This window comes from Haemaphysalis longicornis, unplaced genomic scaffold (genome assembly GCF_048455015.1).
Source record: "Haemaphysalis longicornis isolate Haplotype H1 unplaced genomic scaffold, Haemaphysalis longicornis Haplotype H1 scaffold_2, whole genome shotgun sequence".
Taxonomy (NCBI): domain Eukaryota; kingdom Metazoa; phylum Arthropoda; class Arachnida; order Ixodida; family Ixodidae; genus Haemaphysalis; species Haemaphysalis longicornis.
Window position 1 is genome coordinate 178364006 of NW_027526295.1, and position 16676 is coordinate 178380681.

The 16676-nt window shown below is 47.8% G+C and overlaps 1 protein-coding gene across 1 annotated transcript; it reads left to right on the top strand.

The window, feature by feature from the left end:
• The first annotated feature begins 37 nt into the window (after window positions 1–37).
• Window positions 38–16210, top strand: Fem-1 (protein fem-1 homolog B). The gene is made up of 4 exons (XM_077698770.1): window positions 38–1346; window positions 4058–4178; window positions 5265–5494; window positions 7262–16210. The coding sequence occupies exons 1-4, from the start codon at window positions 283–285 to the stop codon at window positions 7749–7751; spliced, it is 1905 nt and encodes a 634-aa protein (XP_077554896.1). The 5' UTR covers window positions 38–282; the 3' UTR covers window positions 7752–16210.
• The last annotated feature ends 466 nt before the right edge of the window (window positions 16211–16676 follow it).

A 16676-nucleotide genomic window follows, 5' to 3' on the forward strand; every position in this document is an offset into this window, starting at 1 on the left:
CACAGAAAAGAAGATAATACGGAGCTGCGGCGCGGCAGTTTTGCTATTTTATTTTTTCCGTTCGTCAACTTCGTCGACTTCGTTGTTGTGACGGGCTGTGGCGCGTCAGTCGTCAGTCGCGTGCCCTGCTTTATTTTTGATGTTCGCTTCACACATGAGCGGTCACGGGATGGCTTGATGTGTGGAAACGGGGGAAATCCCTGGGCGAGTGATGATCATCGAGCGTGGCTGAACCCATAGCTGAACCCGTGGCTGTGTGAGGTCCAGAGCGTGACCGCTGCGATGGCAGACGCGTTTAAAGAGGCTCTGCGCTCCAAGATCTACTGCGCGGCACGCGATGGTCTCCCGGTAACTCTCTTCGCCCTGCTGGCCAGCGTTCCGAAGTGCGACTATCGCGAATACCTCGGGGCTCTGGTTGTAGACAGGGAGCAGAAATGCACGCCGCTCCTTATTGCCGCCCGCAACGGGCACCGGCAGGTTGTGCAGACGCTACTGGACAACTTCGGTTCCTCGGTGGGCCTGGAACAGGAGGGTACGGTGCAGTTCGACGGCTACGTCATCGAAGGTGCGACGCCTCTGTGGTGCGCGGCCGGTGCGGGGCACCTGGAAATCGTGCGCATTCTGGTCCTTCACGGCGTCGATGTGAACCACCCGACGCGCACGGTGTCCACGCCGCTGCGCGCGGCCTGCTTCGACGGGCGGCTGGACATCGTCCGTTTCCTGGTGGAGCACAACGCTGACATCCACCTACCCAACAAGTACAACAACACCTGCCTCATGATCGCCGCATACAAGGGCCACCTGGACGTGGTGCGCTACCTGCTTTCCCGGGGCGCCGACCCCAACGTGCAGGCGCTGTGCGGCGCGACGGCGCTGCAGTTCGCCGCCGAGCACGGCCACCTGGACATCGTGCGTCAGCTGCTGGGCGCCGGCGCCCGCGTGCTGACCAACGGCATCGGCATGACGCCGCTGCTGGCGGCCGCCGAGCGCACCAAGGCCGAGGTGGTCGAGTTCCTGGTCGAGCAGCCGTGGTGCACGCGGCGCGAGAAGATCGACGCGCTCGAGCTGCTGGGCGCGTCGTTCGCCAACGACAAGGACAGCTACAGCCTGGAGCGCGCCTTCCGCTTCCTCGAGCTGGCCATGCGCGAGCGCGAGCGCGAGCCGCGGCTTCCCAAGGAGCGGGGCCCCGTGGTGGCCGCGTACGACTCGCGCGTCGAGTGCGCCTCGCTCGACGAGCTGTACCAGATCAGGGACGACGCGCACACGCTTCACATGGAGTCCCTGGTGATCCGCGAGCGCATCCTGGGCCAGCACAACCCCGAGCTGCCGCACCCCGTCGTCTACAGGTGCTGGCCGCCTCCCTCCCGCCTTCCGAGCGCGTGTTGCCTAGAGTGCAAAATGCTGGGCAAGTTGGTTCATACTGTGCAAAATAAGCGGCGAGAAAAGACGCAGGACACGAGAAGGAGCACTAACACCAGCGGCGTGTTTGTTCTCCTTCTTCGCGTGTCCTGCGTCCTTTTTCGCTGCTTCTTTTGCACATGTTGCCTAGCTTGCAAGGTCTGCTGGCTTCTCTGCGTCCCAAATTTGGGGAGGAGGGGGGGTCACCTCATTCTGTTTTGAGAAGTCCGACTAAAGGCGACGGCATATGTCTATTTTTGATACACTGAATAAATCAACTGCATGTTGCTGGTGAAGTAGTACTATAAAAGTGGGAATGTTCTATTACTGCGCCACTGTTTTACTTCTGGGAAGAAACCGCCTGTGGGGGGTCTGCCCCCATTAGCAAGTAACCATGCGATGCGACCCTTAGTGGTATTTGTACGCGAGGCCCCCAACTGCAACATACTTCACAGGCCAGTGCTTTGTGTCTCAAATTCTAATATGTAAAGTTTAATCTGATAAATTCTGGTTCCAGATCGCTAATAATGAACACATTGAGAAATGAAAGTCAGTTCGCTATATCCGTTTCTGAACATGAAAGATATGTATCTGTGCATAAAAGATATGTGTACAAATGGTAACAGGAAACGAAGATCTGTTTTTTTATAGCCAGGATTATGTTCAAACCGGGTTTGCTCTAAGTGGGCTATACTTGTACAGTGATTATTCTGTTAAGAGGCTTTGGCAGTGGCTGTAGGGTGGTTTCAGTAGCTTGGCTACAGAGCAAATTCAGTGCAAGGCAGTTGAATGTGTGTTCCAAAACCTTGTGCAGTTAAAGCTGGAATATTGTAAAAAAAAAAAACTGCGGTCCTAAATAAGCTTTGCATGTGCAGCTGGCCAGTGCTCCAAGGGGCATTCTGCACTGTCATGGACCCAAAGAGGAGCAAAGTTCACTCGAATATAGTGGAGTTCGAAATCTGAGTGTGTGATTTCAAAGCTTCTGACTTTGGTCCCGGATGGCAATTCTGTAAGCAATTTTAATTAAGCAGGTTGCTTGTGCTTTGCCAACTTGGTCCAAATGCCTCACTCTACTGAAATTTTACTGTAGCAGCGCATAGTGTAAGTTTCTTTCAGAGAAGCCTAGTTGCTTAGAGCTGCGATATGGCCCTGAGTGTCATGACTCTGTTTTAATTAGTTTTAGCTGTGAGTTGCTGAACCTTACCCACCGCGGTGGCTCAAATTCTGATACGGCTGAGCACGAGGACGTGGGTTCAATGCCCAACCGTGGCGGCCGCGTTTCCGATGAAGGCGAAAAGCAAAAACGCTCCTGTGTACGAGATTTCAGCGCTCGTTAAGGATCCCCAGGTGGTCAAAATTTATCCGGAGCCCTCCGCTACGGTGTGCCTCATCGCCTGCATTGCATCGGCGCATTAGACCCTACAATCAATCAATCTAGTTGCTGAACCTTGATACATTTTAAAAATTGATCTTTTTATCTGTAATTATAAAGATGGTGTCAAGCTACGTCATCCTTTCTGTCAAATTCTGTGTTGCAACAAAGTTGAGTGCACAAACAGTCCAGGAGCTGACATAGCGAAGCAAGAATGAGAGCGTCCTTTAGATCGTGACGTCACTGATACTCGGCTCACTCTGTGACACGTGCGCGGTGGCGTGGTTGTTTTTATTCCCTTAAGCGGAAATGGAGAGCGATGAATGCAAGGCCGCGCTCCGGTGGAAAACAAACGTCAGTGCTCGATGCAAATGAATCGCACGAGCGTACCGCTCATTGAACCGTGCCCTTTCGCTTCCGATCAATGGGAGGACAAACAGGATACCGAGTAGACCCGGTGACCTCGCTTCACAAGGGCGGGGTAAAAAAAAAAGGAAAGTTACCCTTGTTTGTGTGTTGGTTGGCATTCATTCACTGGAAACAACACCGGAAACTGAAACTATACTCGTAGCTTCAGTTTCTGGTGTTGCATTGAGCATTATTAAGTGTCTTTGACACTTACAACTCAATATCAGTCTTGTCTATGTAACACAGTATGCTTTAAAAATGGAAGCTTTCTGCTTTTTTTTTCTCCCCTTCTTTAATGTGAAATAGTTTCATTATTATTTTCATCCACTCAGCAGGGTCCGAAACGCATTTTTTTAATACCCAGGTCTCCCATCTCTGCTATAACCATTTGGCACTGAACAACATACTCTCATTGCATTGTGCCAATTTAAAAAAAAAAATCCAAATGTTCCTTCAAGGTGTATTCCATTCACTGCCCCGAGCTCATGCAGATTTTTTGAAATTGTGTAAGCCTATTTGAGTCACAAGGCTGAAAATCTAGAGCACTTTGAAAACAATTTTTTTCCCTATATCATTGCTCTTGCACTGAAGGTAGGAAAGGGGAGGGTCACCCAACATGGCTAAAGAAGATGCTTGCATTTGGATGCCTGTAGCTTTAGTAAGTTCCACAGGGTCAGCAGTTCAGGAATACTTTTGCAGGATGCCATCCTGGCTTTTTGTTGAACGCAAAAAGCAGTGCAAAGATAGGAGACGAAAGAAAACACAGGCAGGAACGCTGTTGCCTTCGTCTCAGCCTTCCACTGTTTGCTGCACTGGCGCATGTGCCAACCGACCTGCCCACGCACTCGGCGTGTTCACCTCACTTTGTTGTTTGCACAGGGGCGCTGTGTTTGCCGACAGCGCAGCTTTTGACCGCTGCCTGCAGCTGTGGCTGCATGCCCTTCGGCTGCGGTCAGCTGCCAGGCTTCCCCTGCGCAAGGACCTGCTGCGGTTTGCACAGGTAAGCAATGGCCACATTGCCAAATAAATAAAATCGGGACAGGCTGCCTGCTCTAGTTGGTTGCACAAAGCCAGTAAGCCAGGTAGGCACCTAATTAATAGCCTGAAGGATAAGTACCCCAGAGCATGTAACTGTCAATAAAAGTAGATTATCTGGAGAGTTAAGAAATGGGTTTAGAGACTAACAGCATGACATAGCAAGAGCTGAGAGCACCCTAGAATTGAAGGGACGAAGCCACTTAGGGGCTCGGGCTGTCTGCATCTCATGTCATATTTTCATGTAGTCACGGTACTAAAACACCGGGACATTCGTTTTCCAATGCCTCGTGCTGCAACGTAATGTGTACGAAAAGTGTATAAATATATATATATATATGCACGCGCGCACGCTACTGTTACCAGCTGTAATAGATGTAACGAAGGAAAGTTATCAAAAGAGTGACATTTGGTAACTTAATTTCAGATGAAGCCGAAGCCGAATTACTGTGCCAAAAGCAAGCCTCAAGCTGCAGCAGCACTCTCTTTTCCGTTTCCATGTTGGTGAATTCATCACCTGTCTCTGCTAGCTATTTATGGTGTTCTTTCAGGCATTTAGGGCTGCAGGAGACCGCAGAAATTCTGCAAAAAAACCTGAGATGAGCAACCTTTTTTGGCCATTCTGTGCATGGAAGAAAGTTTCTAGGGGCTATTATTCTGTAAAAGAAAGTACGGTGGAGGTCTGCCGTGGGTCGCATTGCTTGATGTACAGAATACCCCGGTAATGGCAGTGGAGTGAATGACTGCGGCACTTTTATGCGTTCACACGTACCAGTTTCGAGGGGGATGTTTCAACTGTTCGGTATGTGCGCAGCCATTTGAAAAGCCCTAGGTCAGATGCATTGTACAGACCGTTTCACTTGTGTGTGCAAGTTTTGCGACTTATCCCGTAATGCAGCCAGCTGCTAAGTAACGCCGTAGCGTCGTGTTGGGGCAGGTGATCGGTAGTCGTGTAACGAAACTCGTGAGCAGTGACAGCACCTCTGCTTTAGGGCCTGCCCGAGATGACAAAAAAGACGTTCTCCCGTTGTCCCCCACTGCCTGTGCACAGGTGTTCAGCCAGATGCTGCACGTCGGGGTGGAGGTGCCCCCCGGCGCGGTGGCCCAGATCCTGTCGGCAGCCATTCACGAGCTGGAGTCGGGCCCAGATGAGGACAACGACGCCAACCTGCTCACAGCCCTCTACCTGCTCGTCGTGGTGGCCAAGCTGCACTGCGGCTCCTCGCCTAGCCAGGAGCACGAGCTGCTGCGGCTCGTCTACCGCCTCGTCAAGCTCGGCAGGTGGGTATCTGCCGGGCACCTGCCGATCATTCATCTCCCCACTGGGAACCTGTCATCAACGTCATCGCCTACCGGCTGTTCAGTGGAAGAAAGCACTCTATTCCCATTATTTGCAACCGTCTCTGTCCCAGCGTAACCAAATGTTTGTCCTTAGACAGTCCTCATACCCTGTTCTCGGAGCTGTAATTGGAACCCAGGAGTTAGTTACACAGGCTCAAAACTGCACAATGGGCTGTATGCACCTGAAGGGCACGCGTAGACATGAGTACCATGTGGTCTGAATTGCCCATTAGTCAATGATAAAATTCTATTTTGGAAACATTTTCTTGGAAGGAAATGTATGTTAAGTAGCTGGTGCACCAAATGTTTGAACGAGTCATGAAGATTGAACACTTTTTACAACCTTGGTGAGCACAAAGCAAATGGATTTCTCCACTTGCCTCCGTCGCACCCTGCATCTCAATGTTAGCTAACATCCTTCCTTGAAGATGCCACCAAGTGCTGACGCAACACACAAAAAGTCATGCCAGCACTTTTAAGATGTCCATAGCTAAGAACCACTGAATAAGGTCATTTGTTAAGGTTTCGGGCTGCCAACTGCTGTTCGTGCAATGCTTGTCTATTTGCACGGCTCAGCAGTGCAGCAAGTGAGTGCCTCACAAGACAAAAATACGCGTAACCCTTTCGAGTACTTTGTGGATTGAGGCACACAAAATGTCTATGCTGCCTCTTCTCCTGGACTCGCCAAGGCTGAAGCTGCATTTTTTGCCAAGCCAAATGAATTGTGACAAGAAGGGATGCGGACACATTCTTGCATTCAATAATTGCCGGAGGGTGTACCAAAAAGATTGAAATTTCTGCTTTCTACTCGAGATGTGTGGATTTATTTATTTATTTTTATTCTACCCTCAGTGTATAAAAGCTCGTTAATTCGAACTCGAAGGGTACCATAAAATTGTTTGAATTAAGTGGAATTCGAATTAGTAGGCGGGCACTAGAATGAATGGAAATCGCTCACACTGCGTGGGCAGAACTCAAAGAAGCCACCTCTGGACTCTTTATCGCAAATTAAGCCCTACTACACGTTTGTCGGAGGTAATTTCGTAAATAATGCTTCGTAAATAATGGCATGCACCAAAGCACTGGCACCGGTGGCGTGGCGCCCTCTGTGGGAGCAAAATAAACTGTTGCAGGAGTGTAGCCCGCTCGTCACGCTGTTGTTTTGTTGTTTTGCATCTATGGTAAATTTGGTTTGGATTTGCAACACATTGTAATCACTCTGGGCCGACTTCTTCTGTGAGAAGTGATGGAAACCAGGGGATCATAGTTCGAATGAACTGTTCTGGATACCAACGCTTTCAAATTATAGGGAGTTTCCCCCATTGAAATATACAGAGCTGTGCCGGGACAAGGGCGTGAGTTCGAATTAACGAGCTTTTACTGTAAATACATCGTAGAGGGGAGGGACAATTAGAATCAAGAAAGAAATTATACAAGCACAAAAATACACCGAAAGGAGCATTAGTGAAGAACATCAAGTTCATATGGTTAATTAACTTGTCTAGGTTTTACTACTCAGTGCACAGTAAACACGTAAACAAAAAAATAGCATTGGCAGGTAAATAGAATCCTCTATACTGCGCATACCAATGCAAATTCTTCCCAACTAACGATGAAACAAACCAGTGTCTAGCCTTTCCACCAACTGCAGATGAAGAGAGAAAAGAAAAAATGTACAGAGATGAAAGAGAGCCTCTCCCCTTGCAGGGCGACCCGTGATGGCAGCACGCTGCTGCACCTGTGTGTGAGCGCAGACACGCCCGTGGACGACTTCCACACCAAGAACATCTGCCGCTTCCCCTGCACGGACACGGCGCGGCTGCTGCTGCGTTGTGGCGCCGACCCCAACGCGGTGGACGCGCGCCGCAACACCCCGCTGCATGCTATCGTGGCCTACCAGAAACCCATCAGCGACTTCCTGACCCTGCACTCCATCATCGTGGCCCTCATCGAGGCCGGGGTGCACGCGGACGCCACCAACGCGCGCGGCGAGACGGCCGCCGAGGCCTCGACCACGGGTGTCGCCGAGGTGATCCTGCGCACGCAGACCCAGGTGACGCTGTGCTGCCTGGCCGCCCGCGCGGTGGCCCGCTACGGACTGAGCTACCGGGCCAACGAGGTGCCCCGCTCCCTGGTCCCCTTTGTGGAGATGCACAGCGGCCGCTCGCGGCCCTGGCCACGGCCGCGTGCCGACTGATCCTCCCACGAGAAGGCGAGGATGAGAAAGAAAAAAAAAAAAGCAGAGTGCATTGTTGCAGGTGTGGCACGGGACTGTGTGCTTGTCAGAGGGCCACGCTGCCGCTGATGGACGTTGCCTTGGCATGAATCGCTAGTTTGTTTAGAAGCTGCTTTATGCGAGGCTGTATCCATGGAGGCAGCTCTGTTGGCGCGGAAGTAGCGGCACGGCTCTAGGTCTCCTTTTTTCGCTTGCTCAGAGCAGCTCCAAGCAGCTCTGAGCAGCGGAAAACTGCTCCCGCCATAGACGTTCTAGGGGCAAATAAAATACAGAGCTGCTTGGAGCTGCTCAGAGCTGCTCTGAGCAGGCAAAAAAAAAGAGACCCATCTGGTGTTCCCGGTGTTGTGCGGGGCTTGTGAGACGTGCAGCCATGCAATGGGTACGAGTCACCAAAGGCATAGCGTACGCAGCGACAGTGTTTGCTCACCTGTCAGTAGAAAGCCGGTTTCAAAAGTAGCAGCTTTGTGCACGTGGAGCAACCTGAGGCGCATTGCTGTCAGTAAGGTTTGCAGATGGTAGTGTTACTGCTAGCATTCTCTGTTGTCATCTTGAAATTAGTTAGTTTGCCGTCTCAAAGTGCTTTTGAAGCTTCTTTCGAGCGTGTGCATTTTGGCAGCAGTGACGACACTGTGATCCTTAGGTTGAAACAGCTTTTGCAATGCTGCTTTTCTTTTTCGAGCAGCAGCATCAAGCAAGCTGTGTTTTCTTGTGATTGTCAAATGGCACTATGCACCTGAGAGGGCAAAACAGAAGGCTTAAGGTGCAAAAGTGTGTGGGCTACAAGCCGTGCTCACGACCCAAGCACGTGTTGCTGGTAGCTTCAGGTCCCAGCTCTTTCCCCGTGTTTTGTCCGGTTCTTTCTACATGTATTTTCTCTATTAAAACTGAGCTTTTAAGTATTTATTGCCTCCCAGTTAAAGGCGGTGCAAAGATTATTTTCTCATACAGTTATTTATTTACCTTTTTCCATTGTTTGATGTGAGTGGTTGACATGCAGACCAGAGCGCACCCCCCCCCCTTTGTTTTATCTTTCAGTGACCTGGTGTGAATACATGTTCTGCTGTGTTTGTTTGCAACGTCTTTACAACATTAGAAGCATACTTTGCTTGATTGAGTGCTGTGCAAGTTTTGCGCACCATGTCGAGCTGCTTGCAAGAAGTCTAGTTTTGGGCTGCATTATTATGTCTATATAATAGCATGGTCTCTAGCTTTTGATTGCCCACCATTGAGATTGTTTCTATGCTGTAGCTAAAGTGAAATGCTTGTGCTTGTTATTCAGGTCTGACAGTATGTGTCCTTGGTTTCGGAGAGAAGGAGTAAAGCATGGGACATCACTGGGCAAGTTTCATGCCACTTGTGCTGTGCATGTACCTGCAGGACCTGTCGCATAGCTTGGACCTAAAAATTTAACATTAGAAATGCTAAATTTTCGAGCAACAAGTTTATAATGATCATTCTTGTTGGCATGAACCATCTTACCTTATTTTTCGTTTTGAATAAATAAGCAAATGGAAGAAATAGAATAACCTGCAACTAGTGGAGCCAACCAATTTCAGTTTAATATTGGGTCACAGTTAGCACAGAACCAGGATAATTGGAGACCTATGGAAGAGGTCTTTGCCCTGCAGTGGGCAAAGCTGATGATTGTTTGGTCAACTGGCAGGGAGCCTGTGATGGCAGCTGTTACCTTCACTGGCCCATGCCCCAGGAGGGTATATGGGAATAATGGGTGGGTATGTCCGCAGTCCAGTGGGCATCGGTAAATTGGCCATGCGCTTTCGATGGCAGTTATCACTGTCACTGCCCAATTCCTTTGAGTGGGTGCATGTCCAGTCTGAAGATAATCGGGAACTCTACTGCGAAGGTACAAATCTTTATTGTGGTTTGTGGTAGCTGCATGGAGAAGGAGAGAGAGAGAGAGAAAAAAAAACTGCTTTAACCTTTGAGGGTTTTTGTCATATACTACATGTACGAAACCGGTTTTCTGTCCCACAAGGTCTTTGCCGTACGTGTACAGTTTCGACTCTCCATTTCAAATTTCATGCCACAGTGACGGTGCATGCTCACTGGGAGGTGCTGCCACCTCGTAGGACTTAAAAGAAGCATTTGAAATTTAATTGTGCTGCCTTCTTGTGGAGATAAACAGAACCCTCTAGCTTCAGCACGTCACGCAGTCTGTGTCAACGTCCTTTTGTGGTTTGTGTTGCCGCGTGATCGTTGCAGAGGCGCGCAAAACTTAAATTTTATTTTTATCGGCGCTTCCTTGTCGGGGCGGCGGGAGTTGATTTCCATCTACATTAGCGCTGCTCTTAGCTTGTTTATCACCGTCAAGTAATTTGACCATCTGAGAAAGTTTAATAAAAATTCGACCTTCAAAGGGTTAACAAGAGTTGATCCGAGCATATTGGTGGTCAGGGTCTTCAGTCCAACACTCTGCTGGCGTGGCCAGCCGTTTTCGCCCTTTCCGCTAGCAATAGCTGCGTTTCAGGACAAGCTTGGTATTGCTGCCATTTCCAAACAATGTGGTACAGTGTGCCTGGGGCTTAGCAGTGAATACAGAGGGGATAATAGAGAGTAAGATGGATGGTGGGTATGTGTTGGTCGGTAGCCATCTCAGGATGACTTCCTGTTCTTTCGTGGCCCGATCGGGGACTGGAGGTGTTTTTAAGTGCAGAGCACTTTAGGGGCTCGCCGTGTCGTCGTAGCTCGCTCGCTGGACCCAAGTAGAGCCACACGGCGTTCCGTCATTGCAGCATAACCCAGAAGGTTCCAAAGCCAAGCGGTTTATGTAGTCCTAAGTATTTGAAACTCGTGAACCGCTGGCGCTGGTCATTTGAGGCAAAATATACCTAATTAACCGGCAGCGCCTGCATTCATTTAGTTAGGAGCGCCCACTGGGTTGGTTTTTACGATAATAAGTGAAAAAAAAAGCGGCAGTGCAACGCAAACACGTGTAGGAGGGAAAGCAAGCACAAAAAAGAACAGAACTCCCGCTGGCACAGTTTCAGGCAGGGAGCGCGCGAGCACTGCAAAGGCGGGAAATTTGAATTGCATTGGGTAGTAGCAGTAAGCGGATAACGGCGCTACAGCCCATTATGGCAAATCACTGCTCTACACTTCCGACATCTTTCACATTGAGTGGAATGGCTTTATTCTTTTTTTAATTCCTTTTTAATGTTGAAGGTACGTGGAATTCTGGAGTTACCAGCTGTTCATGCACCCAGTTTTTCACCTCATGGGGCACCGTAGTGCTTTCACATTAAAATAATGCAAACACTGAAATTCCTTAGAAAGTAACTTTAACTAGTGGGAATTCAGGCATTTGAAAGAAGTGCCCCAAAACGTAAGCGTGGCGTAAAAGTGTGGCCTGCTGGTAACCGTGGGGGTGAAGTGCAAAGTAAGGCTGCAAATGAAAGGTGCATTTGAGTTTATGTGGTCATTTAAATTTAGTGGCTTTTTCTTTTAGGTGCTCAAATGTCTTTTAATAGGGAATTTAGTGAAACCACCACATTCGGTCTTCTTTTGGTTCTCTACAACTTTAGCGATTGAAAATTGTATATTTGGAATTTTAATCCTTGGTCCAAGGTATGTGAGACGCCCTGTCAATATGTAGTATATGCATAGTAAAAAGTGCGGAGCTATACTCGGTGACAACTTAAGAAGAACGGCACCAGAAGTTGCCGCTGTGCCTTATCACCGTAGCCGGATGTTTCTCCGCGTGGCGCAAGTAGGGCGTTACTGGGAATATTTTGAACATAGAGTGAGCCGTTCCCATGGTTTTTTGGACTTAATATGCTTATAAACGACTCCAGTGATGACAAACATACTGCGTGAGACAAGGCAGACGATATCACGCATTCATAGCAAACCCCTTTCAAAACGCGCGCGCACTGACATCACGGGTCCGGCGCTTTGGCGGAGTGATACACTACATGAGGTGGTGCCGTTCTTGAGTTGTAACCGAGTATACGAGTTTTTATTAGCTGTTAAAATAGTCCCACCTGGTATTCCCGATTGTTTCCTGTAATGTAGATGCTACAATGTAACACATATTGCTTCCTTGATATTCAAGTGATTTTTTTTTAGAACCATGGTTCAAATAAGTATTTGTGACACGTGCTTTGGCAGATTTATAAATTGCCTGTCAAAGGAGCCTCGTAATCTGAATGACTGTTTCTGTACAGTTAGACAAACCTATTTTTGTGCTCATTTCTTTTGGTCTACAGGATCATTCTGCTAATCAGAGGTGCTGAAGTGTGCTTCTACTCGTAACTAGCCTTTTCCAGTTTGTAGTGGTGTGCCTGAACAGAATAGGACAGTAATTGTTTCTGTCTGCCTGCAGATGTATAAGCAGTCCCCTAAAGGGACACTGAAGCCAGTTCTGTAAAAATCTAATTGGTGGCTGCTGCATTGTGCAGCAATCCATAATATGTCTGTTTAGTGTGGAAGAGAAAATATGTGCTGTTGCATGTGCAGATAGAGAAGGGGTGATACCATGAGTAGGATGTTGTGACTCGCAAGCATTGCCACCTTTTGTAATTTCAGGATGACTGGAAGCTAATGCAAGTTGCACCTTGTGGTGTTTTTAAAGTAGCATGAAAGTCTTGTTGAGCGGAGGTTGTGACGATAGAAGCCAAAATTTGGTTACAAGTGGGTGGGCAAGTGTTTGAACTGGTTGCCTGGTTATGCAAGCTCGATGTGGAAACACTGTAGCGGCAGATGTCATTTGCAGGTTCACAAATTCGTTGTCTAGTTTCTATCAGTCTGTAGGAGCAATTCCTTTTTTTTTCGCAGTGCACATTTTTGTCAACAGAGACAAAATGCATCACGTCTTGCCTATCTTGGCACCCATTGTCCATTTTTTTAGCTTACCAAAATGGTGGTGGGCAGTTAATGGGTTATAGTAACGTGCAGCACATTATGTATGTAGGATTTAAAAAGAAAAGATTACATGTGGCTGAAATTGAAAATTATCATGTTACTTTGGCATAAACACTTTCCTAGCGTGACAGTGTCTTGAAACTGGTCCACTGGGCCCAACCTTCTAAGCCAAGATTGAAATCACTTTGCAGAAGCACTATTCAGTCGGATACTAATGAGTTAGAGTCAAACAATTGTACTATTGTCCTTTTAATGAACACTTTCATAGTACAGCTGCATCCCTCTTAAAGGGGCACTGACACAAAATTTTGAAGGCGAGATAACTTCGGAGATAGATTGGTGGGAACACATATACATCATCTGCAAAATATCAGCGGTGAATACAGCCTAGAACATATTTAAAATCAATTTTGAAGTGTGCGAAACGCAACCGAGCGGCCAGCAGAGGACCACGCGCAAGTGTAAATAAACAACATCCAAACACGTCACGAGTTTGTGTTTGCCGGTTCCGCACTGCCGGCTCGCCGCTCCAATCGGAGGGCCGGAGGGCGGAGCTTCTGCTCTCGAGAACGAACGACCCGATCGTTGGCGGCGGAGGCGCCGTGAGTCAGCTCATCGGGCAGCTGGCCGCGACCAAAGTTCTACAGCGATTCCAGGCACTCTGTTTCTATTACTGTTTATTACGATTGGATGCGGAAACGCGCCGGAGGCACGAAAAGCCCACTGAGCAAGCCGCACGGTCGCTGTGCAGGCGGCGGCCACGGCCGCGAAGTGGCCCACGCCGGCGCAGGTAGCTCGAGTGATAGCTTGTTACCGCTGCACGAAATTGTCCCCAAGTCCCGACTATGGTGGCTTACATGAGAAAGGAGTTAATGATGCCATGGCGGGTTGCATTAAAAATTGTCATCTGCACCGCTTACGAGAGCGGCACTCGAATATCCGCCGCAGTGCTAAGCCGAACACATCTGTAGGCGGACCTGTAGGCAGACCGGCCGGCTGCTCCCAGCGCGCGTCTTGCCACCCACCGTCTCGAGCGTCGCGCGTCGCTCGTTAGCCGCGGTAGCATTTGCACTCGCAGCGCCTGCGTCACATCCACGGTCGCTTTTTAATTAGGCGCCTCACGAGATCAGTACGGGGGGGCATTCGCAGAAACTGCCGTCGATGCGGATTCGACAGTGCTACGGCGGCTCTGCTCTGTAACTGTGATATCCCTCCGACGGTCACGTGGTCAGCTTTGTTCACACAAAATCCACAAAATCCATCGTTTCGCGGCACTCGCTGAAACCGAAACTGCGACTGGCCGCATTGAAAATGCCTCTAATTAAACAACCGTCGCACGCTGAAGCAAATGAGGTTTCTACAGGTTATAAGTAGGTCACTAGCTACTTATCGCAACAAAAAAAACAAGATGCAAAATTTTTGTGTCAGTGCCCCTTTAAATAAATGTGGCATTAAGCTCTTCTGGCATGTCGAATTTCTGCGTATGCAATCTGTCTGATCAACACTGGCTCTTACTTTCTTTGTTCGCTTTGAAACCGAAGCCAAGTTGATGGCAAATGTTACTACAGCCTTGTATGCCAAATTCTATTCTTCTATACAAAGCGGAGAAACCCGGAAAAAAAAGTTGGTGCGTCCCTCCCAGTTTTTTCTCCAAGTGCTTGCCATGTATGATCAATGTAGATGGGTTTCCTTGGCAACCAAACAATGGCCAGAAGAGAAGCAACATAGCAAGTCAGTTGTTTTAGTTGTATTTTAAAAACGGAATGAAAATAAAGCAGACTGTATAAACTGTGAAGGAAAATTTGACATCCAGCTGCATTGAGGTGGATGTCAAATTTCCTTCGCAGAAACTTGCTCCACCTTGAGGATTTCCCCTAAATCTGGTCGATTAAAACTATAAACGTTCCACACTGAATGCTGGGAAGCTTGTTGCTCTGCTGTAGGTTGTTGCTTTTCTCAGGTTCAAGAAGGGACATGAAAGCCTGAAGGCAGATGGTGAGCAAAATTTTTGGTCAGCAATAGCTCTGCTCGTGTTTAACATCTGTCTGCATGTCATGGCACCTTGCTGCACCGAAGAGCTCTCTCTCCATCCTTGGTGGAAACTTTCAGGAAAGCTTTAAAGCCACTCACAGAGTCCCTGGAAATTAATAATGCCGACTACAGGAACCACGCGACAAAGCGTAGTCTGTCCAGAATGACACAAAAATTCCAACCAACATACCAAAAAGCCATGAAATGTCAAGGTCTCTAGCCTGAATGCACCAGTTGCTTCGCTTATCTGTCGCTATTTTGAAGGTGTGAGACAAGTGTACCTTCTACGTTGTTATGAATGCTGCTGTTGATTATAACATGTATGTAAACCATACCAACATCTAGCACTTTGTACCCACATTGAATGTTTCAGGGAAGACATTTTGATGTGAAATGTTCTTAGCCCACTCACCCAGCACTTTTATGGTGCATGATGGCTGGTTAAAAGTCTGGAGAAAAAAAAAAATGTTGCCTTCTGATCATGTGGGCATGCTACCCACTGTGTGCAAACATCTGCAGATGACGGCTGAATATTGTGTGTCGCTGAGGACACCAGTTGTTTTAATGCACCCTGTGCTGGTTGGGGAATGAGTGCGTAATTTGCTTGGACAGAATTGTATCGGGGCTGGTTGTCAGGTGAGCATGCCATCTGCTGTGCCACGGAAGTGATCAGTCTCTTTTTGTGGCACCGACGATATTTTCGGTCCTTCTTCGGTGGGTATGTACTCCCATTCGTTTAGGCCACATGTGCTATTGTGTACGGTATGTGTCGCATATGTTCCACGTATCCTACACAAATGCGTAGCAGCAACTTGCCTACAACTTTTCTTTCTGCATACTGCTGCTCGCTACGCAAAAAAGAAAGAACACAAGAATAATCCAGAAAGCAGTAGAAGGTTAGCTGGTGATACATGTTGCAATTTCAGAAGCAGTATATAAAGTTGTATACCTGTTTGTTGCACTAAACGAGTATATTTTTCTTTGTAAAGGTCCATATCCCACAGCTTAGACAATACTACTAGTACTCGGTTTTGAAGGTGGTGTTTCGAGCATCTCTGCAGCAGCATATCACACCTTATAACTTATTATGAAGCATGTATTTTGTGCAATATTGATGGTGTCTATGAACAACTGCCTAGTGTTTACCTAAAGCCATCTGCTATTGTCAGCACCGCCTTCCTGTAATTCATTTGGTTGTGCTAGTCTGGCAACAGTGTATTGTACTGCTGCTTGTTTTGAAACACTTCTCTTTGCTTTTGGTTATAATTACCAGCATTTTGATAGCAGCACTACACCCAAAATGTCTTAATTAAGGGTATTCGTGGAATGCTGTTGCCCTGACTTAGCAGCCATCGATGTCCAATTAGCTGTGTGGCAGGTGTGCAGACCTGCATGCGGTAGAATTGTAATTTATGCTTTCAAGGTTCAACTGATGTGATTGTTTTTTGTTAAAATGGGGGTTGGTGTTTTTATTCTGCCGGAATAAAGCCCTTTGCTTCCTAGCACTGCTGTAAGCTCTCTTTCTCTCTCTGTTTGCCTCTTTTAGAGGTCAACAACCAATCGATTGTCAGAATGAAAGATGCATTGAAATTTTAAAGGCCACTGTCTTTGTTGGGCTACTTAAACCCCAAAATTTTGTTCTGTCTGTCTGTACCTTGATTCAGCCTTCCGGCCAAAGGTTAACAGAATAATTGAACGGCAGGTATTAATAGGCAAAACTTTTCCGAGCCACTAAATCTGAAAACTAACATCATGCTTGTCAGCGTTATTCAGCAAACAGAAGAACAAGAGGCAAATTTGAGGCAAAACATCAACGCACACTTGAAACTTGCTGTGTTCTTTTATTGCAAATAAATGTTTGCTTGGCATTTGTGACAGAAAATAAAAAATACGCATTGAAAACATATTTTGAACCAAAAATTCATAGAGCACGTGACTACTGTGGACCACATGGTGGCATTCCAAGTTCAACAA

Bases quoted from the DNA above. Each gene is read 5' to 3' on its own strand.
- Fem-1 (XM_077698770.1), top strand. From the start codon at position 283: ATGGCAGACGCGTTTAAAGAGGCTCTGCGCTCCAAGATCTACTGCGCG. The intron at 1,347-4,057 runs GTGCTGGCCGCC...TTGTTTGCACAG, and splicing joins CCGCACCCCGTCGTCTACAG to GGGCGCTGTGTTTGCCGACA. The intron at 5,495-7,261 runs GTGGGTATCTGC...CTCCCCTTGCAG, and splicing joins CGCCTCGTCAAGCTCGGCAG to GGCGACCCGTGATGGCAGCA.